Source organism: Metopolophium dirhodum, chromosome 1 (assembly GCF_019925205.1).
Source record: "Metopolophium dirhodum isolate CAU chromosome 1, ASM1992520v1, whole genome shotgun sequence".
In the NCBI taxonomy this organism is placed as follows: Eukaryota; Metazoa; Arthropoda; class Insecta; order Hemiptera; family Aphididae; genus Metopolophium; species Metopolophium dirhodum.
Window position 1 is genome coordinate 36568180 of NC_083560.1, and position 25742 is coordinate 36593921.

Below are 25742 nucleotides of genomic sequence, written 5' to 3' on the forward strand. Positions count from 1 at the left end.
ATAGTGAATTAAGTAACCCAATCTCTAGCCCTAAAGAAACCAAGAACGATACAAATAACGATATAACTATTATTGCTGATAATAAGGAACTATTAATTGACTTAAGTACAGAAGAAGGTTATCAATATTCCATAGATTTTGATAGGGAAAAATATTTAGGGGCTATCAGGGAAAAGAATTTATTAAATACAAGTATACGACCGATAATAGTCAGTGAAACTGAACTAAGACAAATAGGTACTCGTACTCAGAAAGGAATTATACACACACAGTTAGAACCAGTTAAACGAACTAGAAAACCCAAAATGCCTAACAAAATTCCGTTAGACAAAGCCACCCTTATGATCCCCACCTGTACCGGTGAAAGGGACGTGTACCAATTTATTAAAGCTTGCGATTTGGCTTGTTCAGCCGTGGAAAAAGATGACCTACCCATACTTATGAAATTTATTAACACCAAGTTATTCGATCAGGCGTTAAATGTATGTCGATATAGGGACACCAGTGATTGGGAGGGTATTAAGTTAATTCTGTTAGATGCATTTGAACCACAACAATCGACATCTTCATTGCAAGTAGCATTAAATTCCGTACGAATGAGAAACAATGAGGACGTAGGTGCATACGCGCGTAGAGTAGAACAATTATATTTCAATCTATGTGTAGCAAGCACTAAGGGAAAAACTACAGACCAAGCTGATACAATTCGCGATCAATTAAAAGAACAGACGCTGGTAGTTTTTATTAAGGGGTTAATACCTAGTTTAAAGACCATCGTAAAATCCCAAAAACCACCCACTTTGGAGTTAGCAATCCAGGTTGCATAAGGACGAAGAGACCGAGATTAAGTCTGAGACCGATGCATATCAATATTATGGAGGCAATAGTTCAGGTAGACAAGTAAACAACTCCACCGCGAATACCAGAAATTCTAACGGGCAAAATAATAATTACAATGCTCCGAATAATAATAGACCTAATTATAATTTATCTAGACAAAATTACAATCCGAGAGGAAATTTTAATCCAAATTCAAATTTTAATCGATCACAATATACTCGAAATACGAATTTTAATAGACCTGATATAAATCACGGTAATAGGAACAATGTTAATAGTAGTAATCAATATCAGCCTCGAGGTAATAATAACTTTAATCGCAATAATAATTATACACGTAATTATCAGAATAATAACCACGCAATGGCCACTATACAATGTTACCAATGCGGAGGAAACCATTTCGCTCGAGACTGTGTTCAAAATCGTCATACTAATAACAATAGTAATTCGCGTCCAACTAACAACAATTTCACGCGACAGCCTACTAATTACAACGCTCCGGTGAACATTATATGCACGTATTGTAAAAAATCTGGACATGACGTCTCTAAGTGTTTCAGGAAACAAAATAATGATAGGTATAATAATGATTCGGGAAACTCGCAAAGATCGGGGGACATGAGTGGCGCTCGCCCGATAAATTTAATAGCCACAGTCGAGGAAGATTTCGACGATGTTTACACATCGTATCAGTCTTAAACAACAATCACGTCACTTGTCAGTCTGTCAATATAAGAAAAGAATTTATAGAATTACTCATAGATACTGGAAGCGATGTTAACTTAATAAAATTTAGTGCTTTGACAGGTGACACATTAGTACAAGAAAACAGAAAAATATATTTAAAGGGAATTAATGATAAGATAGTGTCAACAATAGGACAAATTAAGATAACTTTAAGATTTAATAATGTTAATATAGAAACAGAATTTCAAGTAGTACGTAATTCGTTTCTTATACCTAAGGATGGTATTTTAGGACAACAATTCTTAATGAAAAATAAGGCAGTAATTCATGTAGCTAATTAAGATAGAGATATTGAATTAAGTATATCAACAATTATTGGAACATAAAAATATATTAGCAATAGATATTACGATTTATTATTATTGATTTATTGAAGTTAACATGAAACATGGTTACTCGACCTTTAGTAAAACGGTAACCATGTGACATGAAAATGGATATTATTTATTGTTGATTAATTATTGATTTGAAAAAGTATAACAAATTATAATGTAATTAGTAAATAATTAATTAATGTAATTAATATAGAAATGTTCATGTTATATATAGAAAAAATACTCACAAATTCGTAATCATAGATTTCGAATTCACCAACATCCACAAGACTAGTATGGTACTGATATCAGGTGCTATCACAAATAGTCTGGACCGTTTTAAAATAAGAAAATTGGAAGGAAGACCGTTATATTTACCAAAAGACCAGGAAGTAAGACCAATGAGAGACAAGGAAATATTAGTGGCCCGAACAGCCTTAGCACGAATCATTAAAACAAAAACGGAGATGAGAGACATCTGTTTAGATCAACTCAATCAAAGTTTGAAAGCACCAATAAATAGCTTAAATGTAACATACATCAGGAACTATATAATGCGAGACAACAAAATTAATATAATAGTAGCATGGGGCGGGAGTTCGGACATAATCATACTAAAAAGGTTAGGATTAACAGAATTTCCATTATTAAATTTGCGTTGTTACGACAAACATCTAAATCAACAATTTTATTTACAATTAGAAAGAGTAGAACCTAAGGAACTAATTTTCGAAGTAGAAGTAGGGCATTATGATAAATCGGGAAGGATACTTAACCTTACCGAAGGTCATAATTTAATATGTAATAAGAAACATAAGGTAACTCATGCCCACGATCCACGCACAGATGTCATATACACTAAATGTATTTTTGACTATGTAGTTAGGATATACAAATATGAAAATTTAATTAGTCATTTTCCTGGTTAGTAAAAGGAATTATTTTACAGTTTTTAACATAAGTACATTTGAAGTTTGATTGAAACATGGTTACTCGACCTTTAGTAAAACGGTAACCATGTGACATAAAAATGGAAATTACTTATTGTTGTTATAGTTAACACACTTATTATTATATTGGTCTATAATGCTACAGGAGATTTTAAATATTATATCATTTGTAAAATATTATGATTAACAAACATTATTGTAATTAATGAGAATCTAATCATAAACAATTTACTAATCATATATTATTGTATTAAATTAAAAAAAAAAAAAAAATGTATTAAAGAAATTTTTATATTAAAATTATTATACTATGAAAAATGAACATTACTATATTATATAAATGAAACAGTTATATTATATAAGATGAAAAATATATATTGTTATGTAATTGAAAATTGTTATGTTATGAAAACAAGAATACTGTAATGTTATGAAAAACAAAATATTGTTATGTAATGAAAATGTAATATGTAAAAAAAAAAAAAAGAAATTTATGTAAAATGAAAAACCATTATGTCATTAAAAGAAATTATGTAAATTGTCGTTATGACAATAATTAATAATTTATATATAATATTATTGTAAACTTATGAACTATGTAATTATGTATGTTGTCCATTGTTTTATGTAAACTTTCTTTCATGTACACATTTAAAGATTTTTGTAGTTCTACAAATTGTAGCCCTACAAAAACCTTTGAAAGGGCGATGAGGTGTAACGAGCTGTGACTATGTATATAATAATAATAATGATATATTCAATAATAGACATAAATGCTGCAGGGAGCACGTAACCCCGGGCGGCATACATCGATAAAACTTATAGTAGTAATATCAGTAATCCCGGAAAGCCTAATAGTAATAACATCAACGGTACCGCACAACACGTGATAAGTACATGCACGCATTATCCATATTCTAGGAAAAACGAATATTATAATAAGCGTAAAAGATCATGACTTTGTACAAAATATATACTCCTAAAATAATATAATTATACGAATGACGTCTAAAGGTGACCTCAGGAGTACACAGAGATATACCGTTTTTATACTAAAAATGCCATAGGAGGGACCTATTAGGAATAACCGACGAGGTACGTCGATGGACAAGTGTCCATCAGACGAGCACCAGCAGAGAAACCACCAAGTCAATTATTAAGTCACATCTCGTTTACCAAGTTATTAGTTAATTATTTTGGACTTAGAATATTTACGTTTAAATTACAAATAAATCTACATAACCCATACAGTCAACTTGTTAATTTATTTCAAAACACTTCCATTATTTGAGCTGAAGTAGTTGGTTCGTTACACATTTACCATAAGTTGAAATATCATACTAAATGGATTTATATAATAAACACGTTGGACGATGTAGCTGTCACCTGTGATTAGTGGACCAACGCTAAGAATATACAATTAAGGGGTGTAGGTATAATAACTCTAAGTGAACAATGCAGGGCACACACACCACAAGTAGTATTAACACCTAACTGGCATCTGAAGTCCGTTCAGTATACCAACTTCATTCCTCCGGTGAACATACCAACTAGTGTGAAGATTTCACTACTACCCAGTGCTAAGCTTGAAAGTTTACTTATCCTCCAAAATCCGGTAGTTAAATTAAACGATATTAGGGATTTTTTCCAAAACAATCGAAGAGTTACAAGAGGTACAAGAGGAAAAAGATAAGAGTATACTGAAATCAACCAGTAGTATGCATACTAAAATAATTATTATATTAAGTACAATATTAGGTTTGATAATAACGTATAAGTTATTCAAAATATATACTAACCGTAATCAAAGGATAATAGTGCCTAGAGTAGAAGTAACTTCTTTATAAAATATTCTGTAGGAAAACATGGTCACTTTAAGAGAATTGGTGCAGATCATGGAACAATTACGCTTGGTACTATATGAAGCGCAACTCATATAGTATCATTTGATAGGGAACCAAATACCAGCGTGCCTACAAATCCACATTATGCAGGCCAATAGGGACGTGGGGTATCCTTTAAATAGGATACAAATAGGTGTAATACATAGAATCCTATCCACGTTTATAGTGTGGCGCAACGAGTGGGAGGGGTATGAGCAAGTAACGTCATGCAATCTGGTGTTCGAATCGTTACAAAATAAAACCACAATATTAGATGCCCTCACGGTGTTGCTATATACTGTTCTACTTTAAACCACATATGCCTATGTTTTTTTCGTTATTTTTATATTTCAGATTTACATTGTAAAATGTTAAAAATACACATAAAATAAATAATACTGACTAAATGTATGAGAAAAAAAAATACATATATATATAATAAATACATGAAATGTACTAACATAATATTAAGAATTTTGTAAGCTACTAATAATAACTGTTCATATTTGTAAAGGGTGGATTTCACGATACTAGTAGTTCAGCACTATGAGCAATAGTTAGAGGTCTTATTAATCATAAGCCCTCGTCTTGTTGGGAGGGGTGTTTCAAATACTACAATGCATAAGACCACACCCAGTTCGGCATGTGTTCGGTACGTGATGGGCAGTATTAATTATTTATATGAAGAGACAATATAACAGGTATAAGGAAAGTATGATTTCATTTCTTACATAAAAGCAAAGCTACACGTAGAAAGGAGGTACCTTTTCTCTGTATCAATGCATCTACATAAGAGGGACCCTAATGAAATGTTCATCACTCTTTAGTTCGAAGGCTTCTAGTTGACGGTATCCATGCTGATTATTCATGTCTTAAATTGTACAAGTTCAATAATTTGAAACTATTATAAATTGATTTGTATTTTATATTTAATAAACTTATATTATAATCAATTCGAATAAGAATTATTTGTTCGACTTCGAAGCCTATCAACAGTGTCTCTCACCTGGTTCACAACACTACGATAGGAATACTAATAGAAACGCAAATCCGAGAAACATCAATTATAATGTTAGGTGTTGTCATACGTGCATCCACGAAAGACATTTTCCATCGCAATGCCGAATGAACAATGTCGCGTACAATAGTAGACGACCCAATCAGAATAATTTCCCACGTCCACCAACTATTTATAATGCAAGGAGCGATACATGCATTTACTGCAATAAACCGGGACATAATTTAGCCTTCTGTTATAAAAAACAAAACGACGAGTTACGTAATAATAATTCGGGAAACGAGCGGACATCTCACGTAAGCCCCGGAGAGCGTACGATCAATCATATATCCGTGGATTCATCAGAGATTGTTACCCCGGTATATGAACGAAAATAAACAACAATAATCATATAAAATGTAAATCACCCGCGTGTATAGATAAGGAATTAGAATTTCTAGTCGACACAGAAAGTGAAGTAAATATAATAAAAAAACGATATTTTAGATAACAATGAAATAGTGGATAAACCATAATCAGTAAAGTTAAGAGGAATTAACGACAAAACAATACAAACAATAGCCAAGCTTACAAGATATACGTGAGCATTACGAAGATATATTTCATATAACGGGGGATACGTTAACATATACAGATACGTTAACACATAAAATCAATATACCGGAGAATCAGGAGCCTATATATAAGCGACCGTATCGCTTACCACACGCGCAAATGGCCGAGATAGATTCCCAAATTAAACAGATGGTAAAGGACGACGTTATTAAACCTTCCTTTTCACCATGGAAAGCTCCCTTATTATTAGTTAAAAAGAAACTTGACGCGAGCCAAATACCAAAATTTAGAATAGTCGTAGATTTTCGAACTTTAATAAAGTAACGATAAACAAGTACCACCCACTACCTAGCATAATCGAAATACTAGACCAACTAGGGCAATGTAATCTATTCAGCATCATCGATATTGCTTCGGGTTTTTACCAGGTATGGTTAGATGAAAAAAGCAAAGAGCATACAGCCTTTTCGACTAATGAAGGTCACTGGCATTTTAAGAAAATGGCAATGTGTCTTTAAACTTGTCCATGTTCCTTCCAACCCTTAATGAACAATGTAGTGGTGGGCATCGTGGGAATAAAATGTTTAGTGTATTTAGATAACATAATATTATACGGAAAAGATTTACTTGATCATACCGAAAAACTACGCGACGTATTTGAACGATTACGAAATCATAATTTAAAAACACAACCAGCAAAATGCGAGTTTTTAAAACAACAGTGTATGTATTTAGGTCATATAATTAGTGAAAATGGCATACAGCCGGACCCCGCCATGGTTGAGTCAGTATTTCCCATCATCAAAAAGAGTAAAACAAATTAAATCATTTCTGGGACTTTCTGGGTATTATAGGAAGTTTATAAAATCATATGGTTTAAGAGCAAAACCAATGACAAATCGATTAGGGAATTGCGTTACCTTTAACTGGGACACCCCTTGCCAAGAAGCGTTTGATAAGTTAAAAAATATCCTTTGTACGGAACCCATATTACAATATCCAGATTTCACAAAACCATATTTTGTTACCACAGACGCAAGTGGAAAAGCTCTAGGCGCCATATTATCCCAAGGGGAACTGTCACGAAACTTACATATTGCATATATATCTAGAACTTTAAATAAAAGCGAAAACAATTATAGCGCTACCGAACTCGAGTGTTTAGTCATAATATTCGCAGTAAAAACATTCAGACCTTATTTATATGGAAGACAATTTGTTATACTGATCTACCACCGCGCACTTTCATGGTTATTCAATTTAAAGAACCCACTATCAAAACTCGCATGTTGGCGAATACTTCTAGAGGAATACGATTATGAGATTCATTACAAACCAGGAATATAAAACTCAAATGTCGATGCACTCACTAGGATGTATAGCATAAATGAGTTAAAAAAGGAAAGTTATCCCGCATTTTTAAATAAATTTGAACAATTAATAACTAATAACCACGTAAAAGAAGTAAACGGTAGTCTAATAAAGTCAGGAATAAATTACGAATTAATACAACAATTTGGCAACGATCAAAAATTAACACCTAGCAAAGCAATTGGGGAAGTAAATTATTTACGGGATAAAAATAGGTATATAATATTCTTAATTACCAAAAGTAGGAACAAACAAAAAGCAACGTATGGAAATATTTATCTATCACTATTAAATCTAAAACTATTATGTGAAGAACAATCATTGAATAAATTAGCTATGAATAAATTGGGTTTTACAAGTACGTGCTATGATTCGATGTGTTTTCCGAAACACAGGAGTAGACATAATTATTTGTTCTAAGTTAGAATTCAGTGACGAAGAAAAATTAATCATATTCAAACAATGTCACGACTCCGTAACCGGCAAACACGTCGGAATACATAGAAAAATAAAAAAACATAAAAACACAATTTAATTGGCGAAGTTTAAAAGAAGACGTAATCGAATATATAAAAATTGAGCATCATGTCAAAAGAAAAAGTTCACAAATAAAAAAGTAAAACAATCCATGGTAATCACGACAACAAGTTCAGAACTATTCGAAAAGATAAGTATTGACATCGTTGGCCCACTGGTCACTACATTAGCAGAGAATACATATATATTAACACTTCAATGCGATCTAACTAAATATACTATGGGCATCCTTCTCCCAAACCACCTAGCTAACACTATTGCCGAGGCGTTCGTAATACATTTTGTATGCACACGGTATACCACAAACAATATTAACCGATCAGGGTACCGACTTTTTAAGTTCAATATTTACCGAGGTATGTAAATTATTGCAAATAAATAAGATAAACACAAGATCTTATCGCCCAGAAGCCAATGGAGCTTTAGAGAGAGCATGTAGGACATTATCACATTACCTTAGGCATAACGTTGATAAGAAATTGAATAATTGGGATGAGTACTTACTCTACGCATTTTTGGTATAGAATACTACAATACATTTTTGTGGATGGGTTAATTAAATTTGCCCGGAAAATTCAGATACGGAATCCTGGAAACGTTCTTGAGCTCCCAAAAACGATGATCTTTGTGAATTGAAAGTATTCATGAAGCTAGTGGGTGGAGCTGACGGGGGCATCGGAGACATCTTACTGCGGCCGGACAGATTGTACGACGGCCTCGGACAAACGCAGCTTGTATGCAAATAACGAGAAAAAATAAAAAAAAATAAATAACGGATATCGATTTCGATAATAACAAAAAATTAATGAAGTATTATGGATGAAGATCATAACTTGTACGTCGGGACGACACTCATAACACACAGCGAATTGGTAACATATTCGAAAATCACCTTGGCCGGCAGATATAATATTTTAATATAAATCAACAGAGCTGTCTCTGCAAGAAATCTCTATATAACAACAATCGGAATTTCATTGATCAACTAGCATTGAATTATAATAAATAAAAAAAAGCAAAAAGAAAATGTATAGAATAATTTCCTACACATATAGATGGTGGTGAATGCTCAAATATTTGGCAAAAATTAGATGAAGGTAGAAAAAATATTAATTGTTCACCCCACCAAATATCAACATTTTATCACCATGTTACATCACACTCGTATCGCGACGAGGACCTAATAGCACGTATGCGAAACGTACTCATGAAAATGCACAGACGTACGACATCCTATAACGCGAGTGATATACGTGGGCTCTGGTCACCACGGGACATACAGCTTATGGGCAACTTAAAGCTAATCGTCAATGTGTGCACGGACCTAACATGTGTAAAACAATTTAAAGTCTCGGTCTACCAAGCGTGATCATATAAAATCAGAGATTATCATTGTTAGTAAACTAAAACGCGGAAATAAATATGGTGGACGGAAAAATCGTCGTCATAACACATAATCTATTACGCGAGTAAAACCGACATACCAGCTGATCAGTGATAACACAAAATCAGCAATAACAACGAAGACAATCTGGAACGATTATAACGATAGGTAAAACGTTGTGATAATTTAAATTGGACACCGGGGAACGATCGCACAGCCGTACCGGAACGACACGCACCCAATTATAATAATTACTATCGTACAACGGCGGTAGACCGATAAAGTTAATTACTGGTGGTTACGTAATCGAACCGAAAAAATAGGATTTATTTATTTATTTATTAGAATTAAACGGGCGAGCCCAGTAACAATATACATGTGAACAAAAATGAAAAAAATTTACATATATAAACTAGATGAGGGTTGTTGTATACAATAAGTTAATTAATTAAATTACTAAGATATAAATTAAAAAGAACAATAGAATTACAAATAAACATATCAATGTTGAGATCATTCACATACTGCATAGATCTAATTAAAGGAGCGTTTTACCATAAGAAGTACGCTGGAATGGCACAGGGTTGTCTAGTCGTATGACCCGGAACCAAAAAAGAAACATTCGACAGCAGATCTGGACAGTTAACATAACCATTTAAAAGTTTGTATATGAAACAAATGTCATGTTTTACCCTTCTAACCTGAAGGGTATTCATGTTTAAATATAATAATAATGGTTCATACGAAGTGTGAGGCAGACGTTGAATATTACATTTATTACTTATAATTCGCAAAAAGCGATTTTGAATGGCCTCTAGCGAATGAATTGGACCAGATGAGTAAGGAGACCAAATTGTTGAATTATAGTGCAAAATTGATCTAACAAAGGCGCAATATAGTGATTTAAGAGCTTTAGGATTATAAAAATTATTACAGCTCCACATTATAAACTCTAGCATCGAGGGCGCTCTATTTTGAATATGGATATAATGGTCATTGAATGAAAGAGAAGAGTCTAGATATACACCCAAATCTTTCACGAGGTTTGCTCGATCTAATTCAACGCCCTTTAAAAAATACGTTATGCGAATGGTTGTGTAATTGTGCAAAACATTATAGTCATAAGGAAAGTAACACAAGTACAGAGTGCGAATATAAACTGTTTAATTATAACATAAGTTCAGATATATAAGTGCATTGTAAAGGGCAGAGAGCGAGCAGTCTTACACCAAGCGTATGACTCGTACTTTATCATTGTCGATATGTGTGTGTTTATTTTAAAAATATACTTAATTAATTAACAAGTTGTTATTTATTTAGAGTTACCTTCATCTTCTATAAAAACTCGTCGTAAGCCTACCTGGCTTATAACATAATTGGTGGCAGCGGTGCTCTTCAAACATAATATATTGTATACTATCTGTAGTAGTAATACAATAGGTATAATTGTTGAAGCGGACATTCAGGAGGTGAACAAATTTTTTCATATATCACACGGACAAGGAGGTTCAGGTCAGGCGTGGCTTGTGTTAAGCCTGGTTCAAATCGGGAGTTGGTGGACAAGGAGTGCAATCATAGGATAAGTCAGCAACAGAAAAGGAACAGTGGGTACGGACAACAGAAGACAACAAAGTGGCAATCAATCAAAGGAGAAGTACAATCAGGGCGTCATGTTGAAGTAAAATAAAAATAATATTTTTTTTTATTATTGTAACTGTTTATGTCTGACGATAGTCAAAGTTGCGATAGTAGTAGTATCGAATCTAGCGATAGTAATCACCAGTTGACAGAATTATTTGAAATTGAAATAGTAGAAATGACTATTCCTAAATTAACTTATGAATCAGGGATTAAATTTATACCAAGGTACGGGGGAGAGGAAAACGAATTGGGTAGTTTTATTAAATCATGTGAATATGTTTCAAATAATGTCGTAGATACTCTTCAACCATTAATTATAGAAGGGATATTGGCAAAATTATCAGGTAGGGCCGATCAGGTAACTAGGTTTAAAACCATTGGTACGTTTGAAGAATTAAAATCCATTTTAACGGAGAATTTTGGAATATATCAAACAGTGAGTCGGTTGCAATTAGAATTAGCAGCATGTGTACAAACTAAGAATGATGGAATAAAAGTATATAATGAAAAGGTCGAAGGTATTTGTTTTAAATTAATAGAGGCAATGGTATTAGAGAATCCAAAAAAAACGGAAGAGACATTGATAAACAAAATAGTTAAAAAGCAAGCATTAAATGTATTTGTAGCAGGACTGAGAGAACCGTATAATATATTAGTAAAGGCTCAGAGTAGAAATACACTAAGAGAAGCATACCAGGTCGCATTAGAAGAGGAAAAAGCGTTATTAGCTCAGGAACATAATAGGAAGTTGTTTGTAAATACTGACAAAGGCGTAAAATCGGGTATTAAATGTTTTAAGTGTGATAAAATAGGACATAAGAGTTTCCAGTGTTATAGTAAGAGTACAGGGCAAGGAAAAGTCAAAGTTACGAGACGACAAATCGGGAAAGTGATAAAAAGAAGTGGGAAGATCAAGCAAAAATAACGTGTAATTATTGTAAGAAACCAGGACACGTAATGGCAAACTGTTATAAAATAAAAAATAAAAATAGGTACCAAGGTGAAAATAGTAGTAACAGTAGTGGAAGTAATGCACCGGTAGCGAACTCATTAACAGTCAGTGAGTACCAAGCGCGAGTGTTGACCATAATTGAAATGAAAAACGAATGTGTTAAGTGTGATGTACTATTATTAAAAAAAAATGTCGGAGAATTTTTAGTGGATAGTGGTGCTGATTTAAATTTGATTACATTTTCGAAATTAAAGGGAGACGTGAGAATGTTCCCAAGTAAGACGGTACAACTAAGAGGTATAAACGCGACACCAGTTCTAACATTAGGAAGAACAACATTAGAGTTAATAGCAGGTGACGTAAAACTATCATCGGAATTCGAAGTAGTATTTGATGACTTTCCTACTTATGTAGACGGTATAATAGGGAAAAAATTATTGAAGGAATATAAAATGTGCATTGACCTAGAGAGGAATGTGTTAGTAGTACCGGACAACAAAATTAGTATTCCACCACGCGCGCAAACGATAGTACCAATACAAGTGAATAAGTTATTACAAAACAAGTGTTTGGTGATTCAAAGCCAATGCATTAATGAGGACGTGATAATTGGTAGTACAATAGGCAAAGTAGAAAGAGAATATATGAAAGGAATAGTGTTAAATAATTCGGACGAGTTGAAAGAAATAAATGAATTGGAATTAGATAAATTGGAGTATGAAGAATTCGAGGACTGTGAACAAGTGTTAATATGCAGCAACGAGAAAAATAGGATTGACTTACTATTAGACGTGTTAAGAGTAGATCATTCAAATAGAGAAGAAAAAGAAACTATATACGAAGTATGTTTTAAATACGCGGATTTATTTTTTTTAGGGGGGGATAAGCTATCGACGACGAAATCAATTAAGCATTCAATACCAGTTCCAGACGGAATTACACCGATAAACGTAAAACCATATAGGTTACCCAGAGCACAGCGAGAGGAAATTGATAGACAAATAAGAGAATTGGAAGAGAATAAAATTGTAGTAAAAGCCAATTCGGCTTGGAATGCACCATTAATAGTTGTTACAAAGAAAGAGGGATTATCAGGAGAAAAAAAGTATAGAGTATGTGTAGATTTTAGAAAATTAAATAAAGTAACGGTAGGCGATGTATTTCCTTTACCACAGATAACGGAAATTTTGGACGAATTGGGGAAATGTAAGTACTTTACAACTCTTGATTTGGAGGCAGGATATCATCAAATTGAACTAGATGAAAAAGATACAGACAAAACAGGGTTCTCAACGGGGACAAATCATTACAAATTTTTACGACTACCATTTGGACTAAAAGGAGGACCTAGTACTTTTCAAAGGTTAATGAATAATGTACTGACAGGATTACAAGGGGTAGATGCATACGTTTACCTAGACGATATAATAATATTTGCACCAGATCTAAGGACCCATAATGAAAAATTGGAAAAAGTGCTAAGTAGATTACGTGAACATAATTTAAGAATTCAACCGTCCAAATGTGAATTTTTAAGGAAGGAGGTGACATATTTGGGGCATATTATAACAGGTGATGGGGTGCGTCCAGATGAAAAAAAAAATTGGAAGCGTAGTAAATTTTCCACAGCCAAAGAACCAAATGGAATTAAAAGGATTTTTGGGGTTAACAGGATTTTATAGGAAATTTATTAAGAATTATAGTCAAATAGCAAAACCTTTGACAGCATTATTAAAAAAGGATGTAGTATTTGTATGGAGTGACATGTGTCAGAAAGCATTTAGTACCATGAAAGAAATATTAACGAGCGAACCTATACTACAGTACCCAAATTTTGACGAAATGTTTATTTTAACGTGTGATGCTTCAGGACAGGCAATTGGGTCAGTACTTTCACAAATGAGTGCTGGGAGAGATCTCCCTATTGCATATGCATCTCGAGTATTAAATAGCGCCGAACAGCGGTATAGTACTACCGAAAGAGAGTGTCTAGCAATAGTGTGGAGTGTAAAACACTTCCGCCCTTATTTATGGGGTGCTAAATTCGGGGTAGTGACAGATCACAAACCATTAACCTGGCTGTTTAATGTCAAAGACCCCGGGTCGAGATTAATTCGTTGGAGACTAAAATTAGAGGAGTATGACTATGAGATAATTTATAAAAAAGGAACGGAAAATCAAAATGCTGATGCATTAAGTCGAATACTAATAGCAGCTAAGCAGGAGGAAATAACGTACAATAATTTTAATCAAGCGTTAGCTAGTAAAAAAGTAGTGAATAAAAACATAGAAGAAGTAAAAGGGACACTATTAGAAGCGGACGAGGATTACCACATAGGGTTACCAGTAACAAGAGATTTATCGATTAGGGGTAAATTGGCTATGGATGTTTTATACATGGCAAAGCAATTTAATATTCAGGAGGAGAAACAACAGAAACATGAAATAGGACAAATTATAAAAATAAGTGGTTGTGAAGATAGGAAGATATTTTTTTTCATTATTGCAGAGAAGTACCCATTAGTGCCAAGTTATGAACAGTTATTTGAAATCTTATTAAAGGTAAAAATATTTTGTGTAGAGCATGATATAGAAAAATTAGCAATTCCACGTTTAGATTACGAGACTTTTAACCTAAATTTTGAAATCGTTACGGCAATGAAAACGATTTTTCACGACACATTATAAAGATACAAATTTTCTTAGATAATACGGACTATAATCAAACGTTTCCAAGCGAGGAAAAGTTACAAATTATTAAGGAATTTCATGAGAATAAATTAGGCTGACATTTAGGGGTAGCCCGCACAGTCAAAAGAATTAAATTAAACTTTAATTGGAAGGGGTTAAAATCGGAAGTAAAAAAATATATAAAGAATTGTGAATTGTATCAAAAAAATAAAGAAAGTAATAGGAAAACTAAGCAACCGTTAATAATTACAACAACGGCTACAAGGCTGTTTGAAAAAATATTCATGGATATAGTGGGACCATTATTAAAAACGATTAGTAACAAGGAGTATTTGTTAACTATTCAAGATGATTTAACCAAATTTAGTTTAGCGATACCCTTAGAAACAACGGATGCGAATACTATTTCAAAACATTTCGTAGAACAGGTGATTTGTACATACGGGATACCAGGTTCCATACTAACTGATCAGGGCCAAAATGTTATGAGTAAAGTGTTTGCTAACGTGTGCAAATTACTACAGGTGAAAAAAAATTCACACTACGGCATACCACCCAGAGGGAACGGGGCATTGGAAAGGTCACACAGGACGCTAAAAGAATATTTAAGGAGTTTTGTAAATAAAAAGTTAAACGATTGGGATGAGTTAATATCATATGCTATGTATACATATAACACGTCGATTGATACTAGTACAAACTATACACCGTTTGAACTAATATATGGTTATCCGCCGCGAATACCTAATTCATTTTCGAAACCGGTGGAGCCGCAATACAATTATGACGATTATTCATTCATGATGAAACGACGAATGCAGGAGTGTTACGAGGTAGCACGTGACACTATAATAATAAGTAAAAATAAAAGCAAAGATAATTACGATAAAACAATGAACCCATTAACGAAAGGATCGTGTAAAAAAATATTACTTAAGAATAATCAAATGAAAAATAAATTAGCATCTAAATGGGAAGGCCCATATGAGGTAATAGAGTGGCATGACAATGAGAACATAACAATACGGAAAAACAATAAAAATGTACGTGTTCACATTAACAATGTGAAAGCATTTGATGAGTAAATATTAAATTAGAATTTTGTTTGTTATTTAGGTTAGTTTTGGCAACTTCATTAATATTAGATATCATATTGGCAGACAGTACGTACAATATATCTCAAGTACCAAATACGTCAGGCTTATATTACGAGAATGAAGGACAGTTCAAATTAATAAATATAAATTGGAATATAATAACTTCGGTAAATTTAACTAATTATGATTTAAGAATTACTACGTTAAAACAATATTTTTTAGTAATTGAGGGAGTATGTAGAAACGTAACAAAAGTAATAAAAAATGCTAAGTGTAATGATGTGAATATTACAATAAACTCATTACTAGAAGAATTGGAATAAAGGAAAAATCAGTATTTTTTTATGTTAGGAACTACACCCACATCACGAAAAAAAAGGGGTTGGTTTAATTTTGTTGGGGATATGTATAAACAATTATATGGTACTCTAACAGAAGAATATGCGGATAAATTTTCTACTCAAATTTCGGAATTACATTCAAGTAATTATAAAGTATTAAATATAATAAAAGAACAAATTTATGCAGTTAAGTCAAATGTAGAACTTTATAATAATACATTTTTTAATATAAATAAGGAAAAAATATTATTAAATGAAAATTTTGGAAAAATAGAAAATCAATTAAAAAATATGAATGAATTAATAATGGATATAGAGTTGGAACAATTGGTGGAACAACAGATTATATTATTTAATTTAATGATAAGTCAGGTATTATTTGAAGTAGATTTATTAGGAGAAATTGTAACAGCAGCACAAGCGGGTGTTATTCATGCTAGTGTTTTTACACCGAAAGATATTTTAGAACAATAAAAAAAATCGAAAACGATATACCTAAACACCAGAGATTACCAGTTCCATTGGACATAATAGGAGCTCATACATTATTAAGTATAGCCGATGTAGTATGTATATATAAAAATAAAACTTTAATATTTTTGATAAGAATACCTTTAATTGATAATTACGAATTTATATTATATAATTTAATACCATTACCAGTAAGTGGAAATAACGATCCATTACATATGTACATAAACCCAAAAATGGATTATTTAGCCGTAAGTAAAGATTATGAAAATTACATTTCGTATAGGACAGAGGAATTAAATAAATGTAGACAAACACCAAATTATAGGTTGTGTGCAGGAGGACAAGCAATATACAATAGACATGAAAGAACAGTATGTGAAGTAAAGTTACTATTAGAACCAGTAGAAATACCAAAAACATGTCATGTACGACATATTACGTTAGTAGAAAACATATTTCATAAATTAAAATTTAAAAACGCATGGATATATTCGGTTTCAAGAGAAAATGTTATATTATATTGTGAGGAAGCAAAAGCAAGTATAAAACTTAATTTAACAGGGACAGGGATAATTTCAATAAGGGAGGATTGTAGGATTTTTACATCTGATTCAGTCCTAATACCAATAAATCATTTGTCAACTAATAGGAATATAGATATAGTGCCATGGTCTAAAATACCGAAAACATTATTGAATATTAGAAACTACACAAAACTCGAAGATTTGAAATTGGAAAAATCACGCGAAAATATATATAAATCTACTAATGATATATCACAATCGCTAGATGAGGTAAACGAATTAGTAGACATAGAAATTAGATATAAGGAAAAGTAAGTTATACGAACTATATATCAATATTTATATTATATAATTGCATTTGTAATAATAGTATTAAGCTATTATATATATAAAAATTGTAAAACTAATAATAGAAGTAACATACATATAGTTAACACGAGAGAATTTATACCGATAACCACTAGAGTTTAAGAAAATTGTAAGGGCGAAAAATTATTCTTATTGAAGTATAATCATTCGTCTGGTAGGTGAGGTGTAGAAGACCACCTACGTCGTTGTAATATTATTAACACGTAGTACTAATCAATACTTTATATTCAATGAACAGATATCAGGGTTATGCGAATGGTTGTGCAATTGTGCAAAACATTATAGTCATAAGGAAAGTAACACAAGTATGTAGTGCGAATATAAACTGTTTAATTATAACATAAGTTCAGATATTATATAAGTGCATTGTAAAGGGCAGAGAGCGAGCAGTCTTACACCAAGCGTATGACTCGTAAATTATCATTGTCGATATGTGTGTGTTTATTTTAAAAATGTACTTAATTAATTAACAAGTTGTTATTTATTTTGAGTTACCTTCACCTTCTATAAAAACTCGTTGTAAGCCTACCTGGCTTATAACAAAATAAATACATCAGAACACTTAAAAAATATGCCTTATGGAAATGGCAAGGGATTATATTACGAACATTTAGGACGTACTAGGGTCTAGGACTATAGGGGCTGAATATAAACTTGTAACATAATTTTCGTTAAAGGAGTACAAAACAAAATATGATTTACTGGGGGAAAAAATGAAAAATATTACAAAGATATGTACTGATCAAAAACATATCGATTTATGCGGAAAATACCAGATAGTGATAATGGATTTATATAGTGAAATAAGTAAACAAAAAGAACGTATGTATATGTCATTAGGAAGTGGTATGGATCAATTGGATAATAAGCAACGGAAAAGAAGGGGGCTAGTAAACAGTATGTAACGCTATGTACACCTTATTTGGTGTATGCGATGATAAATGCACTAAGAAAACACGGGAAGCTATAAAGTAAACAGAAGAATCAGGGGCTAATATACTACACATAATGAAGGCTCAACAACTAAATATAGCATTTAAGTAGTCACTAAGTTAGAATTATTTTACCTTAGTGACTACTTAAAAGACTTGACTACCTTAGTTATAATTAATAATTTATATATAATATTATTGTAAACTTATGAACTATGTAATTATGTATGTTGTCCATGTTTTATGTAAACTTTCTTTTATGTACACATTTAAAGATTTTTGTAGTTCCACAAATTGTAGCCCTACAAAAACCTTTGAAAGGGTGATGAGGTGTAACGAGCTGTGACTACGTATATATTAATAATAATGATATATTCAATAATAGACATAAATGCTGCAGGGAGCACGTAACCCCGGGCGGCATACATCAATAAAACTAATAGTAATAATATCAGTAATCCCGGAAATCCTACATCGATAGGAGTACAGGACTAATAGTAATAACATCAATGGTACCGCGCAACACGTGATAAGTATATGCACGCATTATCCATATTTTAGGAAAAACAAATAATATAATAAGCATAAAAGATCATGACTTTGTACAAAATATATATTCCTAAAATAACATAATTATACGAATGACGTCTAAAGGTGACCTCAGGAGTACGCAGAGATATACCGTTTTTATACTAAAAATGCCATAGGAGGGAGCTATTAGGAATACCCGACGAGGTACCAGCAGATAAACCACCAAGTCAAATATTAAGTCACATCTCGTTTACCAAAGTGTATTAGTTAATTATTTTGGACTTTGAATATTTACGTTAAATTAAAAATAAATATACATAACTCATACATTCAACTTGTTATTTATTTCAAAATACTTCCATTATTGAGCTGAAGTAGTTGGTTCGTTACAAAATTGGCGCTGTGGACAGGGTGTCTCAAAAGATACTAAGAAGAACAGAAAAACAATTTTTCGAAAATTTTAAACATTTTTCCAATCTTCTTAATTCAATCAAGGAGGAAAATTCTTCACTGGATCACCGTTGGGAGATTGATCACCTTAAAGCAACTCCGAGAAAGAATTCTGTACAATTACGTAATATAGCCAACTACAATCAACCAACCAAATGGAAGCATCCGCAGTAGAAGTTGTTCCAGAGAAAGTGAGCGTATAGTGTCCCCACCTAATCTATTCCAAATTAAAATTCAACATGAATTAATGGGGGGAAATTTCTATGCTATATTTTATTTTATTTTATTTTTTTTTTTTGAAAGTCAGAGACTTTCATCTTAGAGGGGAGGGATGTAGTAAGCCCAAAAGCCATTATATTATTTTAAATAAAATAAGTAAAATAATAAATTATACATAGTATAATTTATGAGTAGTAACGTAGGTATTAATATAATCCTAAATAACAGGAAACATAGAGCAAAGGTGAAAACAACAAGTTGTTTTACCGAGTCACAAAATAGTGCAATTCAACAATATCAGGGATGTATTAATACCCACAGCTATAATACGATATAAAACAATATCACGTAGAATAAATTATACATTTAGTATAATTTATAATGGGTAATGTAGGTAGTAATATGCAATGTAAAATAGGCCTAAATAACAGGAAGCGTGGATCAGAGATCGATGGATCTAGTCCCATCATAATGCAATTTGACATTACTAGGGAAGTAATATTAGAATATAGATATCACGCCACCAATACGTCATTGTCAGAACCCGCATAAATACGGGTAGAGCTGTAATAATCCTCATTATTAGTATATAAATAATATGTATAATTATGTATGTAGGGACATTCGTTGACTTTGCTAAAAGTCCATATTATAGGAAAGCGTGAGCGCAGATCAAAGGTGATGACTAGAAATAGAGTACACCTTGAGATCGTACGGACGTCATCATAACAAGGTGACTCCGCGTAGCATAAATAGGAAGGTGATAGACAAACTCGAGGAGTCGAATACCAGAGACGACGAGAGTATGTACTTCTAAATCCAGTACAGACGTTTGTTATGTTTTAATAAAAATACTTTGAATTATACGAACATTGGTGTATCTTTATTATACTTCTAATTCTATTTCGAGTGCTGAATCGGACACGTTACAACATTTTGGTGGCAGCGGTGTGTCGAATGTTTTAAGCTACAAATTGAATTAGAACAATACAACGTCTTTCTAAATCCGAATTCAACGAAATCAACAATTCAACTGCAATCAGAAAATCAAGTCAACTTCAATCAAGAATTCAACTGCATTCAGAAAATCAAGTCAACTTCAATCAACAATAAAAGTCAACTGCAATCAACAGTCAAGTCAACTTCAATCAACAATACAATTCAACTGCAATCAACAGTAAGAGCAACTGCAATCAACATCTATACCAATTCAATCATCATTCGAGTCAAAGAATTTAACATGCAATTTTTACGGTAATATAATATTTTATTTATGTCAGAAATAGATACAGAGTTAGAGTGGTTTTTCGATTAAGCTAGTAGGGTCGAAGCAGGTGAACAAAGAAATAATTACCTAGCACACTTAGGAGTATTAACGGAACAAATAGAACTTATTAAAATGAGCAAATTAAGTTTTGATAGCGCGATTAGGATGTTGCCAGAATTTGCAGGATTACCATCCCAGGATTTAAATCTTTTCGAAAAAAAATGTGAGTTCGTTTTTAAACATATTGAGGATGCTATCGTTAATGACGTGTTAGAAGCGTTACTATGCAATTTATCCGGCAAAGCGTTATGTATTACTCATCATAAAACAATAACAAATTATAAAGATTTGATAACAATCCTTAGAGCGAATTTTGGGAACAACTTTTCGGAGACGTATTTATCAAAACAACTTAATTCAATTATTACACAGGCTAAATTCGAAAAAGTCCAAGACTATGCAGGTAGGGTAGAATTAGCTCTATATAGATTAATTAACGAAATTACGAAGGATAAATCTACTACGGAGAGTAAAACTATTTCTAAGGTATTGACAACGCAAGCGCAAAACATTTTTGTAGACGGACTATATTTTCAAATTAGAACAGTATTGAGGGCAATGAAAGTAGGTAGTCTTGAAGAAATGATTAAGGCAGCGTTAGAAGAAGAACAGGCGTTAGAAAATTTAAAGCCAACATTTGACAAACCTAACACTTCTACTTTTTCAAAACCTAAGTGTTTTAATTGCGAAGGCTACGGTCATTTAAGTAGGGAATGTAAAAAACCTAAGAGTAATACGAACTACAGCGCGAAAAACGAGTCGATAGTAAAAAAAGAATACGGTAGTAGTAGTACTTCATATTCACCAATTTTATGTAATTATTGTAAGAAACCGGGTCACATAGTTAAGGATTGCCGTAAACTTAAGTTCAATAACGAACAAAAAGCGAAAAATAGTGAAGGTTCATCGTCCTCAGCGACAATAAAAACGATAGGCGATATTAAAAATAGGTCAATACTTATTTTAAGACACGGAGCAAATAAGGAAGTAATTTCGTTAAATAATAATCAGATTAAAATTGAATCAAATGCTTTAATGGGAAAAACAAATATGTTTTTAATTGATACAGGCGCAGATTTGAACATCATTAAATTATCGGCGATAAAAAATAATGTACCGGTTGAAGCTACAACAACTACATTAATAGGTATTAACGAGAATTCGATAAAAACTTTAGGCATTATTAAAATCAATTTGATTATTGATAAAAATAATTATTTCGATACAGTTTTTCACGTAGTCGATGATAAGTTTCCAGGTTCGATGACCGGAATTCTTGGTATACCGTTTTTTAGCAATAATGATGTAACGCTTAATTTAAGGAAAGGCGAAATGATAATTGATAGGCAGCAAAATAAAGAAAATATGATAAGCGTACCACCGAGGTCGAGTAATGTGTTAACTATTTCGGTTTCAAACGAAAACATTATTAATGGCGATTCGGTCGTAATAAATAAGCAAAATTTATCCAAATCAATATGGTTAGGAAATACTATATCTTTATGTGAAAATAATGCAATCATGGCAAATGTTATTAATATTTCAGAAAACTATGTTAATTTGCAGGAGTTTAAAATGAACGAAATTAATTGGGATTTATATACAGATACGAAGGTTATTGAGCCCGCTTTAATAGGTGAAAATAGTGATGAAAAAGCAATCATGTACTTTGAAACTGATAGTAATAGTAGGTCAGAATTAATTAAATTTTCAGACAGAGTTAAAATAATTGCGGAACAGTTAGTAACTGATCATCTTAACGAAGAAGAACTTAAGGCTTTATCGGATTTATGTTATGAATTTTTGGACGTGTTTTTTGTAGAAGGAGATAAGATTATTGGTACGGATCTCGTTACACACAAAATTAAGACACCACTTAATCACCCACCTATTAATACACGTCAATATAGATTGGATGAACAACAAAAAAAAAGATAAATAGACAGGTCGCAATTTTAGAACAACAACAAGTAATAGTAAAAAGCAATTCACCATGGAATCATCCGTTGATTTTAGTTCCAAAAAAAGTAGGGATAGACGGTGAAAAGAAATATCGTTTATGCGTAGATTTCAGAAAGCTAAATTTAATTACGGAGGGAAACTGTTGGCCACTTCCTTTAATTACTGATATTCTAGATAAATTAGGACATGCGAAGTACTTTTCCACGTTAGATTTTGCCAATGGTTATCATCAAATTGCGATACATCCCGGGGACACACATAAAACAGCATTTTCGACCTCTACGGGTCATTGGGAATGGCTGAAAATGCCTTTCGGTTTAAAAACAGCGCCAGCGGTTTTTTCGGAATTAATGCATGCATTACTGACAGGCTGTGAAGACCTAAATGTGTACGCATATTTGGATGATATTGTAATAAGTGCTGAGTCACTTAGTTCTATGATTAAGAAATTACAGATTATTTTTGTGAAGCTTAGGGAAAACAATTTGAAATTACAACCTCGTAAATGTCACTTTTTAAGGAAGGAAGTAGTATTTTTAGGACACAAATTATCAGCCGAGGGGGTACAACCCGACGAAGGGAAAATAGAATGCGTAAAAAAAGTACTAATACCGAAAAATACGACCGACATTAAGGCATTTTTAGGGTTAACAGGTTACTATAGGCGGTTTATTGAAGAATATGTGAAAATCGCGAAGCCATTAACTTCGTTACTTAAGAAAAATACAAAATTTGCATGGGGAGACGCATATCAATATGCATTCGAAAAATTGAAAGATATTTTGACTAGAGAACCAATATTACAGTACCCGGATTTCGACAAAGAGTTTTTATTAGCTTCCGATGCTTCAAATTATGCTGTAGGTTGTGTACTGTGTCAAGGGGAAATGGGTAATGATAAACCAATTGCTTATGCGTCGAGAGTTCTGAATACAAGTGAAGTAAACTATTCTACAATCAAAAAATAATGTTTGGGTATCGTTTTTGGTATTAAACATTTTAGGCCTTACTTATGGGGAAAACGATTTAAAATAATTACGGATCACAGGCCACTAGTTTGGCTATTTAACATATCAGACATGAACTCAAGGTTAGCACGGTGGCGTATATTATTACAGGAATTCGACTACGAGATAGTGTAGAAACCGGGCACGGAACACAGTAATGCAGATGCATTATCGCGTATATGTGTAATAAAAAAATTGGATGAAATGTCGTTCGAAGAATTTATGAATAACAACAATGTGTATATAAATAATAATATCGAAGAAATTAATGAAACATATAATGATATTCTGAGCGATTATGATATACTTTTTACTATAACTGCAGATGTACAATTAAAATTTGATGTATTATGCGAGTATATTAATCAATTAGGGCACATACGTAGCCAGGTATTCAGAAACACAAAGGTGAAGGAGGTCGAAGTAGTATGTGATAGTGGTAGGAAATATTTATATGCCTTTACGGAAGAATCGTTTAATCAAAGTCCAACGTATAAAATACTATACGAAACGCTAATCAATGTAAAAAACGTATGCGTAAAGGAAAAAATTACAGTTTTAGCAATTCCAAAAATAATGTCTGACCTTAATTATAATATAGTTCGGAGTATGTTATGATACATTTTCAAAGGTACTGATATTAAAGTAAAAATATATACAGATTACAAAATTTCCGATGAAGTAAAAAAAGCATTAATTGAAGAACAACATATGACGTGCATAGGGGGACATCAGGGAGTTTCTAGAACAGTAAAACGTTTACGTCAATGGGTACAATGGAAAGGCATAAAAAATAAGTTAGGAACTATATAAACAATTGCAAACCGTGTCAAATTAATAAGGAAAAACGGAAAAGTAAACAACCTTTAGTAATTACCACTACGTCATCGAGAGCATTCGAAAGGGTAGCTTTAGATATAGTAGGACCTCTGACAAAATCAAGGAATGATTACATGTACATCTTAACCCTTCAAGATGATTTAACTAAATTTTCGGCGGCATATCCATTAAAAACCACGGACGCCGCGACCATAGCTAAGACATTTGTAGAAAAATTCGTATGTTATTTTGGAATTCCTACAAATATTTTAAGTGACCAAGGTTCAAATTTTTTATCGTCATTATTTAAACAAATGTGCAAATTATTAAAAATTAATAAAATGCAAACAACAGCTTATTTGCCGATGACAAACGGTTCTTTAGAGCGTAGTCATAAGACTTTAAAAGAGTACTTAAGGAACTTTAGTGATAAAAAAACTGAAAATTGGTGCGAAATGTTGAGTTATGCTATGTACATGTATAACACGACACCTCACACAGCGCATAAGTTTACACCATATGAGTTAGTGTTTGGTATTCAGCCAGTTGTTCCTTCTAGTTTTTTGAAACCACCATCACAGGGTTATAATTACAATGATTACGTAAGTGATTTAAGAACTCGTATGCAGGAAGCAAGGCAAATGGCGAAAAAACATTTAATTGAAGCAAAAATAAAATCGAAATCTATTTATGACAAACATATTAATCCAATTGAATTAGAGATAGGCGATAAGGTACTTATGAAAAATATGAAAAAGAAAAATAAGTTAGAACCAAATTGGATAGGTCCGTATGAAGTAGTAG

General features: G+C 32.4%; 1 protein-coding gene across 1 annotated transcript; it reads left to right on the plus strand.

Annotated features, from left to right (window-relative positions):
- The first annotated feature begins 1978 nt into the window (after positions 1 to 1978).
- On the plus strand, positions 1979 to 3171 carry LOC132937487 (uncharacterized). Its single transcript, XM_061004312.1, has 2 exons — positions 1979 to 2004; positions 2119 to 3171. The coding sequence occupies exons 1-2, from the start codon at positions 1979 to 1981 to the stop codon at positions 2831 to 2833; spliced, it is 741 nt and encodes a 246-aa protein (XP_060860295.1). The 3' UTR covers positions 2834 to 3171.
- Positions 3172 to 25742: the final 22571 nt, after the last annotated feature.